The 22182-nt window shown below is 45.1% G+C and overlaps 4 protein-coding genes across 5 annotated transcripts; all 4 read right to left on the bottom strand.

The window, feature by feature from the left end:
- Positions 1-1094: 1094 nt before the first annotated feature.
- rnf25 (ring finger protein 25) lies at positions 1095-4713 on the bottom strand. The gene is made up of 10 exons (XM_023798423.2): positions 4618-4713; positions 4172-4243; positions 3950-4046; positions 3611-3678; positions 3448-3517; positions 3282-3353; positions 3060-3206; positions 2674-2763; positions 2384-2521; positions 1095-2293 (listed from the first exon to the last, which is right to left on the bottom strand). Exons 1-10 carry the CDS (start codon positions 4632-4634, stop codon positions 1502-1504), a joined length of 1563 nt encoding a protein of 520 aa, XP_023654191.1. The 5' UTR covers positions 4635-4713; the 3' UTR covers positions 1095-1501.
- Positions 4714-5338: 625 nt separating this feature from the next.
- On the bottom strand, positions 5339-8180 carry LOC111836821 (ras-related protein Rab-35-like). The gene is made up of 6 exons (XM_023798417.2): positions 7244-8180; positions 6759-6809; positions 6513-6636; positions 6104-6228; positions 5853-5977; positions 5339-5760 (listed from the first exon to the last, which is right to left on the bottom strand). Exons 1-6 carry the CDS (start codon positions 7296-7298, stop codon positions 5611-5613), a joined length of 630 nt encoding a protein of 209 aa, XP_023654185.1. The 5' UTR covers positions 7299-8180; the 3' UTR covers positions 5339-5610.
- A 113-nt stretch (positions 8181-8293) lies between these two features.
- On the bottom strand, positions 8294-12224 carry thoc6 (THO complex 6). 2 transcript variants are annotated; one of them, XM_023798411.2, is made up of 13 exons: positions 12069-12224; positions 11300-11391; positions 11021-11085; positions 10810-10913; positions 10664-10701; positions 10534-10582; positions 10252-10323; positions 9896-9998; positions 9761-9810; positions 9229-9291; positions 8987-9097; positions 8581-8709; positions 8294-8481 (listed from the first exon to the last, which is right to left on the bottom strand). In XM_023798411.2, exons 1-13 carry the CDS (start codon positions 12081-12083, stop codon positions 8401-8403), a joined length of 972 nt encoding a protein of 323 aa, XP_023654179.1. In that variant the 5' UTR covers positions 12084-12224; the 3' UTR covers positions 8294-8400. The 2 variants fall into 2 exon arrangements, with proteins under 2 accessions (XP_023654179.1, XP_023654180.1); XM_023798412.2 differs by lacking the exon at positions 12069-12224 and adding an exon at positions 11893-11974.
- Positions 12225-12900: 676 nt separating this feature from the next.
- On the bottom strand, positions 12901-21199 carry srrm2 (serine/arginine repetitive matrix 2). Its single transcript, XM_072704740.1, has 14 exons — positions 20992-21199; positions 19970-20226; positions 19711-19806; positions 19445-19621; positions 19214-19303; positions 19053-19112; positions 18865-18894; positions 18687-18791; positions 18092-18230; positions 15006-16990; positions 14257-14916; positions 14065-14151; positions 13601-13711; positions 12901-13380 (listed from the first exon to the last, which is right to left on the bottom strand). The coding sequence occupies exons 2-14, from the start codon at positions 20215-20217 to the stop codon at positions 13329-13331; spliced, it is 3840 nt and encodes a 1279-aa protein (XP_072560841.1). The 5' UTR covers positions 20218-20226; positions 20992-21199; the 3' UTR covers positions 12901-13328.
- Positions 21200-22182: the final 983 nt, after the last annotated feature.

Below are 22182 nucleotides of genomic sequence, written 5' to 3'. Positions count from 1 at the left end.
TAGTAGTGTTTTAGGTGTCACATTTAAAATGTTGGATGTGCGCTATCTATAAAGCAAGCAAAAGGGATGTTATTTCCTTTAAGGTTGCTTTGTTCTTTTGCAACTATGGGTCAACCTCTTTCTACATTTTTTGTCTTTTGATGTAGACTCCTCAAGGCATATTCCATTTCTATTCCCGCAAGACAGATCCCGTTACGGTTCTTATTTTGCTATCCATAACTCCAGCACCGAGAAGCGTCTAAAGTTACTGCTGGATGCCGCCTTAGTGCCACGTTTTTGTTTATATATATATCCATCATACCCGGTGACATGGGCGTCGTTAGGACCGATCACCCGGGGCTATAGCCCCGAGTAATTTAAACTTAGCCCTGAGTATTTTATTCCGGTGCCAATCTTCCTCCAGAAAAAAAGCAGTCAAACCCCATGTAAAGCTGACTTAACCCCTGATCTTTTCAATAGTTAAAAACTCACCTGTCCGGTGATATATTGGCGTGTATTTCCTTAATCCCTATGAAAGAACTGCCCTGGTTTAAGGTTAGACGTATATTCGCTTGCCGGTTTTCCAAAATAATTACCAATTACGATATATATTGTCCTCGACTAACGTGCATTATAAAACAGTAGTATTATATGACTAGTATATAATAAACCAAAGCATAACGACACCGTTGCCAGACATTCTTAATGACGTCCTTGCTCTTTTCATAGTTTGAGATTTAAATGCTTGAAACACTACCTGGAAAGTTTTGTTGCCTTTTTATCTCTCAGTATCAATAGCCCCATCCTAGCGGCCACAGTCGACTTGCCGTACGTCTCCGGGATCCTCATACTGAACGAGGTTTTAAATGCAGCGGTCAAATGGTGTTTTATAGTGACTACTTTCCAGTTAGTGTTTAGAGTAGCTGACAGCTGCATGTAGGTCATCGAGGGCTGACGGTATCTGTAAGACTGTTCACAAAAGGCTGTAGTGATCATCCGGAATAGAATATATACATACAGATGTAGACAGGTGATAGATTAATTCTCTGGTGTTAAATGCATTATAAATGTAGAAGCGTTCACCGCATCGCAAGCAGAGGGCGCTGTTCAGCACGTGCTTTCTCATTGTTTTATTAACCTTTTCATTGTACCTCCGCAGTCTGAATCAGTACTTCAGGACAGGCAGAGCACGAACATGAACGTCGGTCAAACACGGCTCCATGTGAATCTGTCTGGCAGTTCTGATATCATACAGCACAGTGTGTGGCTGTATTGTAAGGTTCCGAGGTGTTGAATTTAAAATACTTACACAGTATTGTGAACGATACAGGTAATATCAGGGGAATACAGCCACCCTGACCTTTTAGAAATGCCAGCAGAGCTATTTTAAAACTTTCAAGTGCTGTGAGGACTCCAGTACAAACCTAAAATGTCCAGAATTTAGTCTAGGTGAGCATATTACTAGCAGATGAATGAGCATGCATTCATTTCATTTAGAATGTCCCAGTGGCAGGGTGGAGAGCTACTCTGGGGAATTCAAATGGACATACATTTCATTCTTTTTCCAAGCATCTCCATCCCAGCCATCCACTCTCTCTGTGCCCCTATGACTAAAGCCCCTCCCACTCCCTCTTCCTGGTCCTCGACCTCTATGGTGGGGATTAGCACCGCCCCTTCCCCTTTGACCTCGACCTCCCCTGAAATGGAAACTGTCCCTGGGAGCTTCCCAATGGTCCGCCCCTTTGACACTTCTTTCCTCCGGTTGACCAGCCTGCTGTCCAAAGCTTCGTGGCGCCCTCCTCCTTTCTCGGTCCCATCTCTGGCCTTGTTCTCTCCCTGGCGCGCTGGGGGGTGGGATGGTGTCCAACCTCGATGGGTTTACAGGCTGCCCACTGGCCATGGTTTTTGATAAACGCACATCCGCATGCATCTCCCCATCTGCAGTATTGCCTGCACTTGGGTACACTCCGCCTTCTGAGCTGATAGCATTCACCAAAACGGCAGCTTCTCTTTGAACTTCAGATGCAACCTCATTCCCCTTGAATGTGGACTGTGGCCCTGAGCAGAATGTGAGCTTTGCCACACTCTCTGCGAGCTCATCCGGCTTCTCCTGCAGCGGTCGGCTCCTCTCTTTCCTCCTCCGCCTTGGCTGGCTGTGCTGCTTGTGGCCGTGATCAGGCCTGCGCTGAGAGTGGCCAGAAACCGGTTGGCTCTGACACCCAGGAAGCTGAATGGGTTCAGGAGGAGGGGCAGGCTCCACCTGGCAGGGAGGGCTGTCTAGGGCAGGGCCCAGGCTGCTGGGATCAGAGGGTGTCTGCAGGGGACAAGTTCAAGGTGTTCAACAGCTGGGACTGAGTAGAGAGTTAGAACCAATAGGAGAAAGAGCAACAAAAAAAAAACTCACCTCATTAATATGTATTAGAAAACGATTAGATTCCACCTCAGGGTCAATGACTCCTCCCCTTTCCCTTTGTCGCTCCAAAATAGCCTGAAGTCCTGTCCATTTCTTTCGAAATTCTGCCTGTACAGTTGTCTCTTCAAGCTTAATAGAGAAAAACCAATTTGAATAAAATCTGATCAGGGAATAAACAAAAAAGCTGGGTTGAAGATGAGCAATAGTCAATGGACTTTTACAAAGTTTTTCTGTGAAAATGGCAGCAAGTATAACAGCCATAATGAAACTGCATGATTTACTGTGGGAAAGTGAGGAGCAGGAGAGGCCAGAAGAACTTCCAGGTCATAGGTCAAGGGCTCTCGACAAACTGGGCACACTACAGTCAACTCCTGGAAGTAGAAAAAGAAAGTTCATATATATATATATATATATATATATATATATATATATATATATATATATATATATATATATATATATATATATATTATTAAAGAGATACACCACAGCAAAATGTTCTAGTTTCTGAAATCAGAAATTTCTGCTAAACTTAACCCAGCCTTGAGTGTTCATATGTATATAGAATATATTACAAACACTGTAAATAAAATTATTCTAAAACTAAAAATGATTTAAACTACAGTTTTGCACTGAAGACTAGGACACCATTAGAAGTGTTCTTCACCTGGCTGTCAGCTCTACCCCTCGTCTTGTCCGCCTCCATCTCCTTCCTCCTCTCTCTTATCTCAGCCTCCGAATGAGCAATGTAGCGGCCCAGGCAGTACGAGTGAAAATAGTGATAACAGCTGGTCTTGGTGAATATTTCTTCTTCCTGTCAGAATGACAGTGAACAATTTGAGCGACAGAGCCAACGGAGAGTGGACTGGGCCACTGCGTCGAGCTGCACCTTGAAACCATACAAGCAGATGACGCAGTTCCCGTGGGGAATATTGCTCTCTGTCAGGATCTCTTTGGCTTTCTGTGGAAGAAGAAAAGACTTCAGCATCCTGTTTGACGAGTCAATCAAAAGGGTAATCAGAGGCCGATAGGGGCCCAACGGGGGCAGGTCTGACCTCAATGAGCTGGTAGAGTGCTGGCTCTCCTAGACAGGACTGCGCCTCCATGTGCAGACAGCGCTTAACACTATAGGGCCAGGGAGAGCACAGTGAGCAGCTTGGAGACCCACAATGGGGGACTATAGACAGGAAATCAAACATGATTATGCTGATTGCTTACCTGAGGATCTTGTCATCAGAAAGACCACGAGGGTGATGGATGGAGATGCAGGGTGAAGAGGCAGGGTACTGAGCAAGAGGAGGACAGACGTTACACCCACCAGGCACAATCTCATCAAAATTACTACAAAACATTGCCACCTGGCAACAGTCATCGAAAAATTAACGATTGCCCAAAGTTGCTCAAAGATTGAAAAAGTTGTTTGGGTTACAGCATGTGAATGAGCACTGAAATGGACCAGAGGTCCCTCCATGGCGCCAAGATCTCTGCAACTGGAACATTGCCTGGACAGCAATGGCAAGTTGAGGTGAGAGAGGCTTATGGGGTGTCAGTGTCTACCTGTGAGTCTAGAGTTAATGTCAGGGTAAGCCTCACAAACTGGGAAAGGGAGTCTTCAGCTGTAGAGGGGTGGAGGACCAAGCTCACATCCCAGTCCCTAGCAGAAAATAGATAATAAACCATGATGTCAGTATGGGTGATTTTAAAGACGGTGACATTCATATTAATTAAACTGTTACTCAGCGACCAGGGCACAGCCAGAGCGGGGGTGGACTGTCTCACCCGGTGCTGTTCCGGCTGACTCTCAGCTCCTCCAGGTAAATGGACTTCAGAACTTCAATCTCAGACAAGACACTTAGAGTACAAACAGAGATGATAAACGAGGTATTACCCCAAACCACAGGAGATTTGGACGAAAAACAAATATTAATTAAGAAATAAGTTTTCTGAATAATTTTCGAATGATTCCTGATACCTACATTAATATACATCGATCGTTATATATAAATATTTGTTATGAGCACCTATTCATAAGTAACAAAACAGCCACATGAAGCTTTAAAAAGTCACGACTGTGACCTGACAAGCCCCTATTTGCCGAAACCACCAGATAAACATAATTCCTGGGTAAGTATCTATTCACGATGTCTGTGCAAATCTAACCCTAAGCCTTTTCAATCACAAATGCCAGCATCAATGATGTAAACAATATTATCATACACACTCACTCGCTCTCAGACGCCATCTTTACTCCGCAACCCTGGAGTGCAGCAGCGACTGCACGTCGCGGCGGTGACGTAAGCGCGACCCCGCCCCACGTCTGCACTCCGCCAATCCGTGCAGGGACGTGACGTGCAGCGCCGGCCCGACACGCCCCTACCGGGGTGCCGGTGTTCCGACGAGTTGAGCTATTTTGTCAAGTTAGGCTACCGTAGTGCTAATCGATAGCCCCTAACCTTTACCCTAACTCTAACAGCAAAAAAAAAAAAAAAACACCCTTACCCTAACCCCTTAAACCTAACACTAATCCAAAGACGGTGGTATTGCACATGCGCAGAAAGGCTCGATAACAAGTCTCGATAGGTATCTCAACTAGTCAGAACACCCGTGGCCTGTTCTCCGAACCGCGGTTACTGGCTTACCGGGGTAACTTGTCGGATTTAAGGTACCACAGTTTAAATGGACTTGATATTCGTTCACTTACATTTTGCCAAGACTACATTAAATCCGACAAGTTACCCCGATAAGCCAGTAACCCCGCTTCGTAGTACGGGCCAATAGTCTGAAATAGTTAACCCAACTTTTAATTTTTTTAATTTTATTTAAAGCGAAAAATACACAACGACCTTTGAGTTCTTTGAATGTAACAGTGAAACTGCATGCGATTTAATGCTGCTAAACTACGGTGAGTAGACATGTCCAGACATATTAAATAAAGGGAGAACAGGAGATGTTAAGATTTCTTTATTTTTGTTAATTACAGTGAGTCTTTTTAAAACAAAACTTTTGCAATTTGTAATAAAACACAAAGATTAGTAGCGTTTATAGAATATTTAAGTAATTGTCCAACTAGAATTTTCCAAACTATACAAATCTCCATTATTAACAAAAATGAATGAAAGAAGTAGAAAATGAGTATTAGGGTGTATGAGATAATATCGTGACATCAACAAACCCTAATTCACAGTCATACCGGACACAGGCAGAATCTCCCAAAGGTGCTAGCAGTGTGTTTTCCCTTTCATCCGTCTCTCTTGCTCCGGGTGTGAATTGATGCGGACTTTGTCTTTCCCCTGTTCTCTGTCTCTCTTCGCATGCTGTTGCTTCTGTTTTTTTGCATGCAGAACCATGTGAATGAACGACATGAACATCTGGAAAGAATGAGATACAAACAAATGTTGGTCAATTACAGTCATCACTCTGCCTCGATAGACAAGCTGTAACTGACGTGACAGATATTCACCTCCTCCACATTGACATTTTCCTTGGCACTCGTCTCAAAGATCCTGACTCCCACTGAGTCTCCAAAGTGCTGAGCTTCCTGGAAGTGGACCTCCTTCTTGGAGGGATTATCATTCTTGTTGCCCACTTAGAGATAAGAGAGGATATGAAGTATGTCACACCGTTGCTAACAGGAAGAAGGCCTCCATCTTCAATCCAGCCTGTGCAAGCCCGGTCCTGCCAAATTATCAATCCTAAAAAATAGACACTTACCAAGGATCGTACAGACATTGTCACAATTTTGGGAGATTTCATTTAACCATCTCTTCACATTGACGAAAGACTCCTGATTCGTCACATCATAGACAATGATGACACCATGAGTGTTCCGGTAATACCTGAAATCGGAAGAAATAGTATCGCAAGAAATTTTTACCATATGTATGTCATGTTAGTGGCACAAAACATCACCTTCAGTGTGCATTACCTGCTGGCATGGAAATAAGTAAATAATTAACCAACCAGACTGGCTAGAACATTCTGAGCTCTTTATGAGCTGGTTAAAATGACACAAGCCTTAAACAGTCTTCTGATTTGTACACAGGAGAGTGTAGAAACATATATTCAGAAGTATGATCCTAAGGCTGTTCAGATCAGTTTAAATAACTAGTTTGGCAGTTACGTGGAAGTGATGGTCCTGAATCGCTCCTGTCCAGCTGTGTCCCAGATCTGTATCTTGACCTTCTCACCATTAATGTCCACTGTGCGGATCTTAAAGTCGACACCAATCGTCGTGATGTAACTCCCTGTAGGACACGGCTGGATGTAAAGGATGTGGAAGCCAGTACAGACAATGTAACATCCACTGACTCATCTGGTGCCACATCTGCCTGCCATAATCTGCGACATCACATAAAAGTTCACTCACCTGAAAATGAGTTATCAGCAAACCGGAGTAGCAAACTGCTTTTCCCGACATCTAAGGTCAATGGAAATAAATATATATATATATATATATTTATATATATGATAATTATGGATAATTAAGTAATTAAGAGCAGACCCTACAATCATTGAATAAATGTGCCCTAACAACATGATTACTTGATTACTTATCTCGGGTTGATACTATTTCTTTAACAGTAGATACAATTACACAAGCCAACTGGACACTCTGGCAAGCATGTTTTCATTATTTGATTCTGGAAAATGAAAATAATCATCACAACATACGTCTCATATATGTGTCATCAAAGCTATTCATCCATCTGATTTTATTTCAACAATCGCAGCTTTCACATAGGTCTAGCTTAGCGAGATACTAAACAAAGACAACGGGCAGCTGGAGGGACATTAATGTGTACATTCGGCCATAAAAAATGTTTGAGCAATTATGCGAGAGCGTTCACTCACTGGAGTCCCCGATGATGAGCAGCTTGAAGAGATGGTTGTAATCCTTTGCTGTCATATTACCCGTATTGTTGCTGCTGGACTCGGTGATCTTAAAGGAAGCAGTGGATCCATTGTCCGTTCAGCATTTCCTCTTCTGCCAGTTACTCAGTTTCCCTTTCAGTTCAGTATTAAAAATGGCACTTCCATGTTCTCATCTTTGAAGAAACATCTTCCCATTCTTGAGCACATCCCAGATATCTTATTAAGCAGCTGCCATTAAAGCACACGTTTAGCAGATTATAACTGTAAATGTTTCCCAGCTCATCTCAGTGTTCCAGCCCAGCAGGCATCGAGGTTTTCGTGCATTTCACACTCCTGTCTGATCCATTTCCTGAAGGCCTCTTCAGTGGAATATTTGAAGTATTTCTAATTACCCATTAAGCTTGTTCAGATACAGTGTCAGTGTTGCAGAGACAAAGATACTAACCAGGTAGTGCATGAAAGACTCCGGATTGCTGTTAACAGGTTTCAGGGAGCACAGGAGTGATTTATAGGCCTATTACAACTACACTATATGTAGTATCCAGTAGTATCCACCAAAATAGATTAGAAACAGAAGTGCGGAGCAGCCTTGCATTGCGTTTCTGTGTACAAGCTCTGCCAGTCTTCCTTTAGGAACAGTAAAAATAAGGAAAAGGCAAAGGAGAGCAACTCCACCCAGGAAATCCGGGGAAAAGGACCACAGCTACACCTGGTAGTACAGACACCATCAGCCGCCTCCTGATTCCCCTGGACACTGTTATTTTACTTGAAATCATGATTATAGAACTTGTAGAATCTAATTTAAAAGCATGCGACCCAGGTTTACATCCTGTGCAGTGGCTGTACAAGAAGGATCGCTGTCCTCATGAATATTTTTAGTGTCATATTTTTAATATTTACATGGTTCACGTCACACATTCATCTACAATTCCACACCCCCCCCCGCCCCCCCCCGGCATGAACAGTATTTCGAGGAAGCAAAGTGTACACTCTTTAGGGTGTGACAGTCATGAATGATAAAACACAGAATTCTACAAAATGGGCAACAAATCTTTATTATAAAAACAAATACTCCCGGAAACTTCAGACAGGCATGCATTTTAAGTAGGTGGCGGAGGTGTGAGGATGGGAGTGCATCAAAAGGAGAGAGAGAAGGCCCTGTATGATAGGTTGGTGAAAACATCGATCTGGTCACTGCTGCCCCCTACTGTCAGCACCTGGAGAGAGTGTGCAAGAGAGCAGCACTGACGCTTAACCACAGACCAGCAGACATGGGGTGAGAAACAAAGCAGAGGAAAAGTCACAGTGGGACTCACCCTGTGCTCAGTGCTGTTGGTGTTCAGAGCCAGTGTGTTGAGTGATGGGGGTGTGCAGGGAATCAGTGACTTAACTTCACCGCCGAGGAGACAGTGGGAAGCAAAGTGGCCCTCCCCCACTGCTAAGATCTACACAGACAGAGGAGAAATCAACACATTCCTAATACAATACTAACAAATATACAAATAAAGACACTCAGTGTATTTAGTTAAACTTATGGACAGGTTGGATTGCATGAAATGGTTCCAAGCAAGTTCTCAGTAATAAAGAGCCCACTGTGGATTAAATACCAGACCCCAGGAAGACAGGTGTCACTTTCTGTAGCTCCTGGGCTGTGTCACCCATCTGCCTCTGCTGGCAGATCGGTGTGTGTGAGGGATTAACAGGGAGAACAGAGAGGCTTACAAGATCCTGGTAGAACATCGCCTGTCGCTGGCATCCGGACAGAGGGAAGACGGAGGTGGGGGAGAGTGAGCGCAGATGCCAGAGCGAGAGGGAAGGGCCGCCGCCACACAGCTAGGAAGACAAAGCCAGAGCTGGGTCACATGGCCACACAAATGGACACAAAATCCTGTCCACTGACCCCATCACCTGACTCCCATGTGCAGAAAACAAAGCTGACTGCATTTAGGCTTTTCCAAACTCACCATCCAGTCAGAATCCGTGGTGACACAGCTAATCCACTTCCCATGCTGGGGCCGAGCACATTGCTGTCACGGCAGAAGGACAGATTCAAATCAATTCAATTCAATCAATTTTTATATAGCGCCTTTCAAAGTTGAGTCACCACAAGGCACTTTACATGGATGTGTTGTAATACATTCCTGCATCATTTATAAGGCATAACTTAAAAACAGGGATAAAGGAAAACAAAGAAATGGAAGAAAGAATGCCAGATAATAATGTAGGGGAGGAACCAAAAACTTCCCAATGATGAGGAAAAAAAAACTCCAGGGGTCCAAAGTCAACTGGCTGCCAAACTCCCCCCCCTTGCATGCTAACAATTTAGAACAAAAAAAAAGAGTGGGCTTGCTTGCTTCCTAAACATCCTGTGTATCATGATGTTATTTAAAAACAAGTCGGCAGCATCAGCATGCATTAGTGTTGCATCCAAGGTGTCGGCTGTGTCCATCTCACTCACAGTTCCTGTCTTAACATTAATTGCACGCTGAGACTCACCTCGTACTTGTAAACCTCCACACAGTGCACAGACTGTCCTGTTCGGACATCTGGGGGCAGAAGGCAGAGGCACCTCAGTTGTGAAAGAACAACATCAGGACTCCAGAACCAGAGTCTTGCAGGAGGAGGACTCACCCCACATCCTGACAGCTCCATCCTCCCCACCAGAGAGCAGCTCTCCTTCCCGTTCTCTGATGCTCAAGCAGTGGATGTAGTCAGTGTGGCCCTGCAGCACAGACTGAACAGCCATAATCAGGTTTAGGGTTACAGTCTATCAGTATGGGAAGTCTGATTGGATACAAACTCTAGTTAAACCCACTGTTCTTTGGTTGGCACTAGATCAAAGCAGGCGTGTCAGATCCCATGTAGTAATCTCATCTAGGGTGGGTTTAACAACTGAGGAACAATCTTCAAGACCAAAAGACTTTCTTAAAATGAAAGTAAAACAGCCACACCCACTTCTCACAGAAAGAGACAGGTTACATACTCACCTTGAAAATGCCACTTTCTAGATCCATAATGTGAACATTGTTATCACCCCCACCCACAGCCAGGCTGTTGTCCTGAGAATAGAAATGACCGTGAGTACAGATTACAATAACAAAACTGCAGATGTATCACATTATCCATGTGAAAAGTCACACAGCAAACTCTAGAAGGAGTAAGACGCCAATTCTGCTAACTTGGTCAATTACCGTAAAGAAATGTAAATAGACAGCTGCTCTCTTAAACGTGTCAGTATATGCAGGATTTCTGTTCTTGCATTTACTCACTCTGGCATTAATGACCATTGCATTGATCTCAGGGATCTCCAAGCTCAATCTATAAAAGAATGCAAGAATTTAAAGACACACCAACCCAACTGGACAATGCAACCTGTGTCAAAGATCAGAGGAGACTTACTTGTATTGTGGTCTTCTAATCCAGACAGCTTTGGTGTTCTTGGGAGATGAACACATAAAAATAAAATCATTCATTATATTTCTTTAAAATATTCATAAATGTAGGCATACACACAATCTCTCTGTTTCCCATTATATAATACTTACTCTTTTTGCCAGCTCTGTCCAACTCCAAGCACTAATCTCTCCATTTCCTGCACTAAGAAGATGTGTGTCGGTGGACAGAAGGGAAAAAACAGGTCCCTCGTGAGCTGATTAAGAATGAAAAAAAATCATTCACTTCACATATAGGAATCAGAACTATTCATACAAGTATATTAACAAGAGTTGGCGCTCAGTATAATCAGCAAAGACTTACCAGTGAAAGTGAGGATGGGTTTTCTGTTGATTTCTGTTGCCTCTGGGCTAAGTGAGGATGACAGACTGAAAACAGAATCAATAAGTAAGATCACTCACCACAGTACCGGGCAAAAGACATACACAATACTTCAGTGGCAACTTGACCACTTGTCTGCCAGTACTAATGTTACAGAGACGGAATGAGAAGAGTACCTTACTGCCACGCACACTATATATTTAACCAAAACACGACTTTGTCCAGAACGAGTACGGTACTATTAAAACATCACTGCCTCACCTGAAAACTGCGATCTCACCGTAGTTGTTCCCTGCAGCTAAAAACCGACCGCAGGGAGAGAAGCTCTGAGAAAACACCGACATGTGAAGGAGCTGCAACGACGAAGAAGATTATTACTCCTCACGCGAGAGCAGCATAATAAAACAAGAGTATTTAAAGTAACTTCACAGAATCTGATGCCGATAAACAAAAAGCCGGCGGTAAATATAACAATAGAATACTCCAGCTACACGTTACTGTAACAGGTGTTCCGGGCAATTCGGTTCCCCTATGTTTCCCCTGTCTATCAGGGAATAATGTTTCTCCTAATATTTAGGCAAATATGTATGTGAGATGTCTGAAAATCACTCGGGTACATTATTACATGTGAATACAGTAGATCGTCACGCATAATATAGTCTTATATAAGCAATACTATACCGTTTTCATCAAGAAATATCTCTATCCAGCGAATTAAATACTTTTATTTATTATCTGTAAAAACGAAAAACATCGAAAAGGCATGTGATGTTTTAAAATGTATGGCTTCTTAAAAAGACATGAAAATAACAGCGAAAAGGCATGTGATGTTTTAAAATATATGGCTTGTTTACCTCAAGAGCTTCTTAAAAAGACATGAAAACAACAGCGAAACCGTGTACAAATCAGCGCGCGACAGGGGAAACATAGGGAAACTGAATTGCCCGGAACACCGGCAGGACTACATAAGGGTACAACGACTTTTTCATACTCAGAATAATTATTAAATGACTAGTATAAATATAGTTACCTCGACTGGACCCATGATTTTGCTTTACGCTACCAGATGTGACAAATAACAGAAAACAATAAACCTTGACATACAACGAAATTACATCAATGTAACTTTCATTGGTGATACAAAGTCCATTTAATATGACGTCACACCACTCTCCGGCGGAAAAAACTGCGTCATCACACAGGCACGAATCGAACTCGCGTGTTGTCTTTTGGGTTAGAGCTGAACTCGTCCCTGCTTCGGCATTCTGTTCACTGTGTAACGTTCCGGGAGTTAAATATATACACCCTACTTACTCCTTCGCCTGATTAAATAAGTAATATATAACATTATAATTATATAAATTCAATTTAATAATTCCAGTAGGGCAGTGGTAGGTGCTGTTGTCTCAGTGAACGCAGTGGCTCCATGGGTGTGGAATGTGCATGTTCTCCCCTTGTCGAAGTTTCCTCCAGCTACTCCAGTTTTACCCCATGGTCGAAAAAAATGCTGAGGCTAATTGCAGTTGACAAATTGCCCATAGGTGTGCATGTGTGAGTGACTGTTGTGTGTACGCCCTGTGATGGGTTAGCGTGACCATCTTGGGTTGTCGTGTGCCCATAGGCTCTGTACCCCCCCCCCCCCCCGCAACCTTGAATAGGACATGCAGTTTCAGAAAATGTAGGGATTATATATGAGTGTACATACATGCATGCACACATATATACACACTCATATACAGATGTGAATTGCAGAAAGGCATTTAAACGTGCCACTGGTAAGCACACAATATGTGGTCGAACAAGTCATTTAAGGACTCAATTTTTATGACTAAAAGATTTTATAAAGCTTAACAGACAAAGAATACAATTGCATTTTTTTTTTATTTAATATTTTCACAAAAAGGAAAAACAAAAGTCAAGATTTCTATTCACAGACAAATCTCACCCCTCCTGACAGTGGGAAAAACAAATTACTCAGAAGTATATCAATAAGACTGGAGGTATAAAGTCAGAAGGTTGACTGAACAGTTGCTCTCAGTGTTGCTAGTATACATGGATCAATCATCTTTGTACAGTTCATATAATCACATAAGCATGAATGTATCTGTAGGCAGAGGGAATCCAATTCAGTCCCAAATTAAAATAAAAAAAGAAAATGATTATTTCCTAAAAAGAACAAATGGCATTATGCGTTTCCAGGCCTGTCCCTGCTCCAGCACACCATACTTCTACATGGCTCACAAGATGAAACCACCACAGCCCACAATGTACTGCAGAGGCGTTCCTGGAACTACTTGCTTTCTTTTCTGCTCGATGATCTGCTTTCTTCACTTCTATTGCTCCTAAAACAGAAGCACATATACACTGTATTAAAAAGTGCTCACATGTAAGTGGTCAAACAAAGTGCCAGGATGCGCACAAGGTAAAGGCCTACAGAGGACCCCAGCTAACTACACCATCATTTGTTTTGGAATGTGGAACTCACATCAGCAGTCCTACATTACCCACCACCCAGGTGAATCCGCAGGAATCGTTAGCCCATGAAAGAAATTGACTACAAACCTGCGTGTGGGCGGTGACGGAGCAGGACGTCGCACTCGTGGTGGGGGAGAGTAGCTGGGAGAGCGCGAGTCTCTCAGTGAATCAGCTGGCACCCTCTGACGCCGAGGTGGGCTGAAAGTCAAAACTATCATTTCACACACCCTCATTTATGCACTACCCACTGACCCTGGTCAGGGTAATGGGTGACCAGAGCCTGTCACAGACAGCACAGGGTGCAAGGCTATGGTACATATATGTAACATGGGGAGCTCATGTTAATTCCACACATGCCAAATAGAGGCTGGAATCGAGTCACCAAGCCTGGAGATGTAACAGTGCCACCTACAGTGACATCCTTAAGTCATAATAATACTTATTAGAAATTTACATTTACTTTGAAAGAACAATTACACATCAAAAATACTATTGATACTGGCAAACACATAAAAAGCATACCAATCTAAAATGACAGTTACGACGACTACCTTTTTGGCTTCTCCTCTTTGTCACTGTCAGATGATGACGATGATGACGATGATGAACTACAGCCCGCTACAGCAGTACTGCACTCTCTGAGCAAGAAAAGAGGAGGGGAACCGGAGCAGAGTCAGGCGAGTATTAGCACACACACACACAGCCCCATAGTGAGACCACATGCAGGAACTTATTGCACTTACTCCTTCCCATCCTCCGGCTCAGAATCCGAGCTGTCAGAAGATGAGGATGAAGATGATGAAGAGGAAGAGGAGGAGGAACTGGACGATGAACTGGAGCCACTGCTGTTTTTCTTACGCTGCTCCTTCTCTTCCTGTTTCTTTGGCTTCCCATTGGATGGAGCCTGAGGCCCACTCTGACCAATTGAAGGATGTACTGGGGAACCAGAAAGCAGCATGGGAGGAGATTTAGGGGAGATGGAGCGTGACTGAGCCAGGCTCAGCTCTCTGCACTGACCGCTGGGGACAGGTGACCGGCTGAGTTCCACCCTCTCCAGCTCTCCATCTCCTCCTTTCCCACTTTCCTCCTGATCAGCTCTTGTTTCTTTCTCTGTATCTGCTTCCTTTCTTCCAGTGTTGGGTTGTCCTTTCCCCTCGGTTTCCTCTTCACTTTCAGACCCAGAAGAGGAGGATGAGGAAGTGCCTGAAGAGGATGATGAGGAAGACGATGATGGAGATCCCGGAGTCTGAGGCTTTGCGTCTTTAAAAGCATGTAGCTGCTTCTCTGTCTCCTTCTCTCGCTCTCGGTTCCTCTCTCGTTCTTGCTCTCGATCTCTCTGTCTCTCCCTGGAAAGTGAGCGACTGGTTCTCCTGCGTCGGTAAGGAGATGGAGAGCGCCGTGATCTGAGTGGAAAAGGACACATGATAGATTAGGGTGCAGTCTCTCATCCGCAGCTGTGCACATCACCCACAAGATCAGACAGAAATGGTACCTGTAGAGAGGGCTGCGTCTCCTCGGGGACCTCGATCGACTTCTCCTTTGTCTCCTGTCCCGCTCTCTGTCCCGATCCCTGTCCCGCTCTCTGTCACGATCCCTGTCACGCTCCCTATCCCGCTCCCTGTCACGATCCCTGTCCCGCTCCCTGTCACGATCCCTGTCCCGCTCTCTGTCACGATCCCTGTCCCGCTCTCTGTCACGATCCCTGTCTCTGCGGGCTGGACCAGGTGAGTACCTCCTATCCCTCTCCCTGTCCCTGTCCCTCTCTCTGTCCCTCTCCCTGTCCCTGTTGGCCTCTTTGTCCCGGTCTCTGCGATTTGGTGATGGCAGCCGCCTGCGGGGGCTAGCTGATCGAGATGCCCGACGGAACTGTCGTGGGGGATCCTGATACTGCAGGGGAGGGGTGCGCCGTGGAGGTGAGGCTGAGGCAGAGGAGCCGTGCCGCTCCCTTCTTCCTTCAGAGGTTCCGCCCCCCCGTTCCACAGTCCGCCCAACCTCAACGTGAGGAGACTTCTCAGCCTCTGGGGGGGTGTATTGATATTTTCCATCGGCCAGACGGTCTACACGGGTGCTTTTGGTCTGGTCTCTAACCTCATTCAGATCATCGCCGGGAGGCGAAGGGGAGGCGTCTTTGGAGGGGGAGGTTGGAGAGTAACACTCAGCTCCTCTGCCCTCGATTCTAGTGCCCGCAGGAGAGGACACGCACCCCCCTGGTGATGCTGCATTGCCTCCAGTTGGGGAGTATCGTCCCTTCTGTCCCAATGGTTGAGCCTCTGTCTCCATCAGGGGGTGCCACTGTCCTCTCTCTTTACCAGTTTTTCTCAGCCCACACCTATCCTCCAGCACCTCCTTTTCAGAGGGAGGAGTTGTGGTGGGCAGGACTGGAGCTGAAGGCAAGGGCTCAGGAGGAGCACCTGACTCTTCAGTGACTTCTGATAAAACCCTAGTCTTTTTAACCATCTGTTTTCTTGAACCTTTCTTCTCATCTTCATCAGAAGAGGATGACGATGATGATGAAGAGGATGTCGAGGATGCAGAGGAGTCTGTGGAAGAGGAAGACGATGATGATGATGACGAGGAGCTGTCGCTGTCACTGTCGCTGCTGCTGCTACTCGATTCGACCTTGCCTTTCTTGGCCTTGCCTTCCTTAACCTGCTTTTCCCTCTGCTGTCCAGCCATCCTCTGTGCCCGTTGAGGCTGCTCCCGGTCATCCTCTGGTGCAGGGGAGCTTCTGTTGGTACTTCTCTCTCTCTCCTTTTCCTTCTCTTGCTGTCTCCGTCTCTCCTTTTCTCTTTCCATTTCTTGTTCTCTCTCTTCTCTCTCCCGTAGCCTCTCTCGCTCCCTCTCCCGTTCCCTCTCCTTCTCCCGTTCCCTCTCCTTCTCCCGTTCCCTCTCCTTCTCCCGTTCCCTCTCCTTCTCCCGTTCCTCTCTCTCCCATTGCCTCTCCCGTTCCTCTCTCTCCCATTGCCTCTCCCGTTCCTCTCTCTCTCGTTGCCTCTCCCGTTCCTCTCTCTCTCGTTGCCTCTCCCGCTCCCTTGCATGCTCCTTCTCCCTCTCCCGTTCCACTCTTTCCCTCTCTCTCTGCTTCTCTTTTTCCCAAACGTTCTGTTTTTCCTTCTCTTTTTCTTGGTCTCTCTCCCTCTCTCGCCCATTTCTGACTGGTGAGGGCGAGCTCGAGGACGATGATGACCCAGAGGAGGAAGGCTCCCTCGCCCTCTCTGGGGCCCTCTTGCTCTTTTCTTTAGGAGAGGCATTTCTCTCCCTGCCGCTCTGTCTACCTCTTTCCCTCTCTCTGTCAGACGCACTTCGCGGAGAAGCTTCCCTCTGTCTGACATGCTCTTTCTCTGCACTCCTCATCCGCTTGGATCTCTCACGTGGTGGAGAGAGAGAAGACGATGAGGAGTCATGTCTTCTCCTCTGAGGCTTTTCCTTCTCTCCTCGGTCCCGCTCTTCTCCTCTTCTGCCTCGTTCAGGAGATTTCTGGGAAGTACCAATGGTTTTCTTAGCATCTTAGAATTATCCACAGGTGTAGGTCTGTGATATCTGATCTTAGCTAGGAGGGCCAGCATTCATGCAGGATTAATAAGACTATACTGCAAATAGCCTCAGAGTTTATGAAGAATGACTAATAAGGTTTTCGTGGAAAATATATTTCTATTTTTATTTATTTTTTTAATTCGAAACCTTCATAAGGTAAACATTTAACCCATTTATTTTCTGCATTTATGATTAGTGGTAAAATTTAAGTTAAACACCTGCAAATGTTTGTTCTTGATCTTCATGGTATAGTGAATATCACTTATGGTCTGTATTATAATGTAATATCTGGTCCACTGTTACTTTTAAATAAAAACCCCCTTTACCTGGTTGTGCTGTCTGACATTTGAAGTAATATATATTTGCGAACCCTAGCATTATGCCTAACGTCAAGCAGTCGACGGGTTAACACCATCCGATGTACGGATAACTTGTAGTCAGGAACAGCCAAAAAGCATATTGTATCAAAAAAATTGGGTTAAATACAATGATTTGGAATAACAAATGCACGCACTACATTATGACGCTCATGAAAACATTGCATGTCTTCAGCGGTTCTTTGGGTTGAGGTAAAGTACAGTACCGTATTTCGTTATTATTTTTCCAACTTGCCTACAAATGGATCTCATTCGTAACCTGGGGACTGCCAATACTTTACATTTTTAATTGCTTTAATGGCAATTTTAATCAATTCCTTACTCTGCTCATTTGTTTGGATGGTGACACCGCCAGACATTTTTGGACTTTGAGATACAAAAGTTGAAGCTGTACATGATTTGAATGCACTATACATTTACATCAAAAGAGGTTTCAAACAAAGTTAGGCATGCTATGTATTTATTAAATGATTTAAAAGAAATAAATAAATAATGGCACAAAAGTACGCACCTCATGTCATTCACCCATATACCACTGCATCAAGAGCGAAATTTCCATCCACATATCCACATGCTTCAAATTGCTTTGGAAGGTATCTGATCCACACGGGCTAGACATTATAGAACAGGTATTCCAGTTCCACTACCCTGTGAATTCAAGTCTCACCTCTCTGCCTACTGCCCTCTGTGGTAAGTCCTCTTCATGCCTTCTCCCCCTTCTATCTGGAGACCGCCCCTTTCTCCCCTCATCGACCCCCCTGATTGGCTGGTTTTGTCGTACCTCCTTATCTGGAACTAGAGATTGGCTGCACAGACGAGACCAGAGAGTGTAACAGTGACCAGTCAATGAGCTTTCTGTAACAAGCACAAGATAACAGTAAGGTTCTTACACAACGAAGAAAAAAAAGTTTCTCTAACCCCAAATGAAAATGCTGGTTTAAAGATCAAGTTACTAAAATAATTGTAGAGACTACTTCTGGGTTCAATTGCAATTCAAACCCAAAAACCTAGAAAAGAATGCAATCTAGTCCATTTTTCACATCTGAACAAAAAGTGTTACAGAGATCACCTAAAGAGGGGCTTATGGTAGCAAACTGTTGATGAAACAGGATCACACACACTAGCATCAAACGCTGATTAAGTTCAAGCAAAATTAAAGTTTCTCATTTCATTAATCAGACTCAACGTCATGCTGAAAGTCATACAAAGCTACCGTATGGAGAGCACTGTTACAGGGACAGGCGTCGCTCACGCACACCCACCTGCGGTCCGAGTCTGACGATGGGCTCCTGTTCCTCTGCTGTTTGGTCCGGGGTGGAGTTCCATTCTCACTCCTCTTCCTCTTCTGCCGCCTGTCATCAGAAGGACTATAGGAGAGACAGCCAACTAAGTACAGTAACAGCAACACAGCTAAGTAATTAGTAGTAAAACAAAGTGTACCTGCGTTTGTCCTTCTGCACTGAGCCTTCCCTAAACAGTGACAGAAGCATCATTAGCTATGCAGCACTGCATTAAAGGCTACACAAAAACACACACACGCACTGTGTTAAGCACAAGTGTATACAAATGCATGGAATCACCATCAGGGTGTTTGACAAGCTACAAAATAAAATAAATACTTAGCTCACCTTTTCTTCTTCTTGCTTTTCTTTTTCTCCCGACGAGGGGAGGGGGACCGACTCTCTGAGCTGCATGAGAAGGGGCAGGTTTACTGGGGATCCTGTCTGCTCATTCACAACCTGTGCACGCACGCACACACACACACACATCCCATCTGCTCCTCTCTCACCTCTCCTTGGCCTTGTTTTTCTTTCTCCTCCTCTTCCGGCCATGCTTGCATGGTGGAGATGCAGTGGAGCTGTCAGACTCCGGGACAAACCTGAATACACAGAGGAACGTAAAAGGCAGAAGGTTTCAGTAAAAGTGACGTTTGAGCCATTATGGTGTTCTTGTATATCCACAGGCTGGCGGCTGGTGGCCCGGTTATCGCTGGGGTCCAAGTTTCCCCTCTGACACTCACGCATATTTTTGCTGTTGCTGCAGCTGCTGCTCCTGTTCCCGCTTCTCTTTTTCTCGCTCCCGACGCTCTGGATTGAAGGAGGAGCCATCCACGTAGTCTGAGGCGATGCCAAACGCTTCACGCAGACGGTTGTTCTTCTGCTGATTGGCGGCAGCCAAGGCGTGTGTCTCTGTGACCCTGTGGGGCCAAAGAACCAGCAGTTTAGAGAGACAAGCAAAACACACAAAGGGCCCCCAGCAGGCAGTTCGGCACATCAGGTCACTCACACTGGCTTCTCGGTGGCTGTGGGTGGTGGCTCCTGCTTCTCCTGCAGCATCAGCCGGAAACTGCTCACCTTCTCCTCAATCTCCTCCGCTGAATACCTAAGAAACAACAATAAAAGCATGACAGGGAGGATTCCCCACGGCAATCCTCTGTACGGTCAAACACAATGGAACTAGATGAGGTTTCTGAATTACTGGACAAGTCTGCGAGTCCACAAAATACGTCAACACTAAGCTGGCACCCCTCTCTGGCCATGCTTACCCCTGCTCCTCCATCATGTCCTGTAGTTCTGCACACTTGACCTCCAGTTGCCTCTTCCTCTGGTGCTCCAGGATCTCAGCGTTGGGCTGCCGGCTCAGTTGGCTCTCCAGGCGCTCGCGGTCCTTCTCGTCGCGTTCGGCACCCCGCTCATCCCGCGTGCGCTTTGCCCTCACACTGGACAGGTTGCGCTGAACATACCCATTGGTCCCGCTGCCGCGGGGGGTGGTCAGCCCAATGCCGTTGTACATGTCACCCCCCTGCAGGTGGACAGCAGAGAAACAGGATGTTTCAAGAACAGATGTGCTCCGGAACAACATGAAAACAAATTAGAAGACATTCTGAAATCACTTTCATCAAATAAGACCACAAGATTACAAGTGACCAACACGAAAACTACCAACAACTCCTGATCACAGGGACTGAACCAAATTATACTATGCAACAGTTGGTTAATAAACGTAGGGGTGTCCTCGCCCCCGTGGCACAGCACATGTCAGCTTCCGTCCGAGCTCAAATCCTCTGTGCGGCGTCAGCAGACTCAGTCAGGCCGGCCCGAGAAGCAGCCCAGGGGCGGCGGGTCGTCCGCATCCTCTCACACAGTGGCGCGGCCCGTTAAGCAATCAGCACAGCAGCAGACTGGCGCTAAGTGCGCAATTAGTTACACAGAAATTAAATTGTAACCAGTTACCAATTCATACAAGCAGATGGCCATGGCGCTTACGTAACAAACACGACAGTAAACACATAACCCCCTGCAGGTAATTCGGGGATATATGGCTGACTGGTCGAGCTAGCATACGTAGTGCATATTAGTCTTCCCGGTCAACTGCTACGGCTCCCGGGTTTATTTTACGGCTTTAATGTGAGCCCACTTCACATACACGTTACAACCCAGTGAGGTACCGGGCGTACCGGACAGGCATTCAGGACCGAACGCAGCGAGGGCCCACTCGGCCCTGCTCAGCGTTTCCGTGCTGAGGTGAGACGTAGCTAGCCACAGAGCTAAGCTAACTGTAACGTACCTCTTTATTCTCCGCACACGGAGGGGCAAACAACGAAGCAGAAAAATGGCGGCGGCGGCTGAGTAGTTGGAAAAGCTTTTCTAGAAACCGAAACACCTAAAATGGATTTTAAAAGGCTGCTGCGCCGAAGGAGATAAAGGCGGACTATGTGACGAATCCGTGTCGTTCCGCGCGGCGTCGGGGAAGCACGCGATAGAGCCCGTCCCAGAAGCCACCGCAATTAAACTACATTTCCCAAAAACCATCGAGATCGCCCACCCAATCAGGAATTGGCTGTCGTTTTGCTTTAGGAACGACTTGGAGTGGACTACAAAAGGATAGTGATATCCTTAACCACTGGAGCAAATTTTAATTATACTGTTGTGTGCTTACAAACATCTGGGGGGTATTTTTCGTACGTGGATTACTCGTTTAGCCGGATGTAATCGTTGATGATTTTGTATGATCCTGGATCTGTCGGTTTTTCGAAACTCTTGCTGGATGTGTTGTCATAGCAGCATATCCAAATCCTCAAACCTGCTCGGAGCAGCTTTGTTCTATTTAAACAAGGATTAGCTCGTGCGCTTGGTCAGTGTCCGTGCATGGAAATCCGTTCAGTCATGGCCTCGCCATTCATGGATGAGCGGCCAATTGCAATCGGTGCACAAATAATAAGACGTGAATTTCAAATTGAGAGGGTTTTGAGCGATCGGCAAGATCCTTTATTGTTACCGGATGATATTCTTTTCGAAAGATACCAATTCAGTCGAGATGGAATATTATATCTTAAAGATTTATTAGCTCTGTATAGTAGAAGTCCAGCTAGGTGAAGTCGGGCTCTCACAGCCACACAGACAATGTGCATTATTTTGCAAGCGGCACTTTTTTGTATACTGTAGGTAATACAGGAAAATATAACAAAGATTACAGTTTGCCAGGCAATTTGCGAGTGCAGGCTATTATAAACACGCGTTTTATGCCATTGCGGGTAATGTATATGCAATGCAATTACGGTTCTATAAAGAATTTAAAAATCACACTAATATTCTCATTACCCAGGATTTTCAAAGGTTTTGTCTGCCTTCTTATTATCTTCAAAAAGAATGTTTTATAAATATTAAAGATGTCCTACAATTCATGTACATAAAATTAACAAATACACACACATATATATATATATATATATATATATCCCCATTATCTCCGGCTTAT

Source organism: Paramormyrops kingsleyae, chromosome 22 (assembly GCF_048594095.1).
Source record: "Paramormyrops kingsleyae isolate MSU_618 chromosome 22, PKINGS_0.4, whole genome shotgun sequence".
NCBI classification, from domain to species: Eukaryota; Metazoa; Chordata; class Actinopteri; order Osteoglossiformes; family Mormyridae; genus Paramormyrops; species Paramormyrops kingsleyae.
The sequence above is the reverse complement of the archived record's forward strand: the minus strand, read 5'-3'. Positions and strand labels throughout refer to the sequence as shown.

What these genes read in the sequence shown, in the direction of transcription:
- rnf25 (XM_023798423.2), bottom strand. An exon ending in TCTGCTTGTATGGTTTCAAG is followed by an intron (nt 3,207 to 3,281) that starts GTGCAGCTCGAC and finishes TCATTCTGACAG; the next exon opens with GAAGAAGAAATATTCACCAA. An exon ending in CTGCTCCTCACTTTCCCACA is followed by an intron (nt 2,522 to 2,673) that starts GTAAATCATGCA and finishes TTCTCTATTAAG; the next exon opens with CTTGAAGAGACAACTGTACA.
- LOC111836821 (XM_023798417.2), bottom strand. Translation starts at nt 7,298, where the DNA reads ATGACAGCAAAGGATTACAACCATCTCTTCAAGCTGCTCATCATCGGG. An exon ending in GCTCATCATCGGGGACTCCA is followed by an intron (nt 6,810 to 7,243) that starts GTGAGTGAACGC and finishes CATTGACCTTAG; the next exon opens with ATGTCGGGAAAAGCAGTTTG. An exon ending in TTCAGGACCATCACTTCCAC is followed by an intron (nt 6,229 to 6,512) that starts GTAACTGCCAAA and finishes TTCCGATTTCAG; the next exon opens with GTATTACCGGAACACTCATG.
- thoc6 (XM_023798411.2), bottom strand. An exon ending in GGACAGAGCTGGCAAAAAGA is followed by an intron (nt 10,702 to 10,809) that starts GTAAGTATTATA and finishes TCATCTCCCAAG; the next exon opens with AACACCAAAGCTGTCTGGAT. An exon ending in CAATGGTCATTAATGCCAGA is followed by an intron (nt 10,324 to 10,533) that starts GTGAGTAAATGC and finishes TTCTATTCTCAG; the next exon opens with GACAACAGCCTGGCTGTGGG.
- srrm2 (XM_072704740.1), bottom strand. Translation starts at nt 20,217, where the DNA reads ATGTACAACGGCATTGGGCTGACCACCCCCCGCGGCAGCGGGACCAAT. An exon ending in AAAAACAAGGCCAAGGAGAG is followed by an intron (nt 19,113 to 19,213) that starts GTGAGAGAGGAG and finishes CTTCTCATGCAG; the next exon opens with CTCAGAGAGTCGGTCCCCCT. An exon ending in AGACGCAGCCCTCTCTACAG is followed by an intron (nt 14,917 to 15,005) that starts GTACCATTTCTG and finishes TTTTCCACTCAG; the next exon opens with ATCACGGCGCTCTCCATCTC.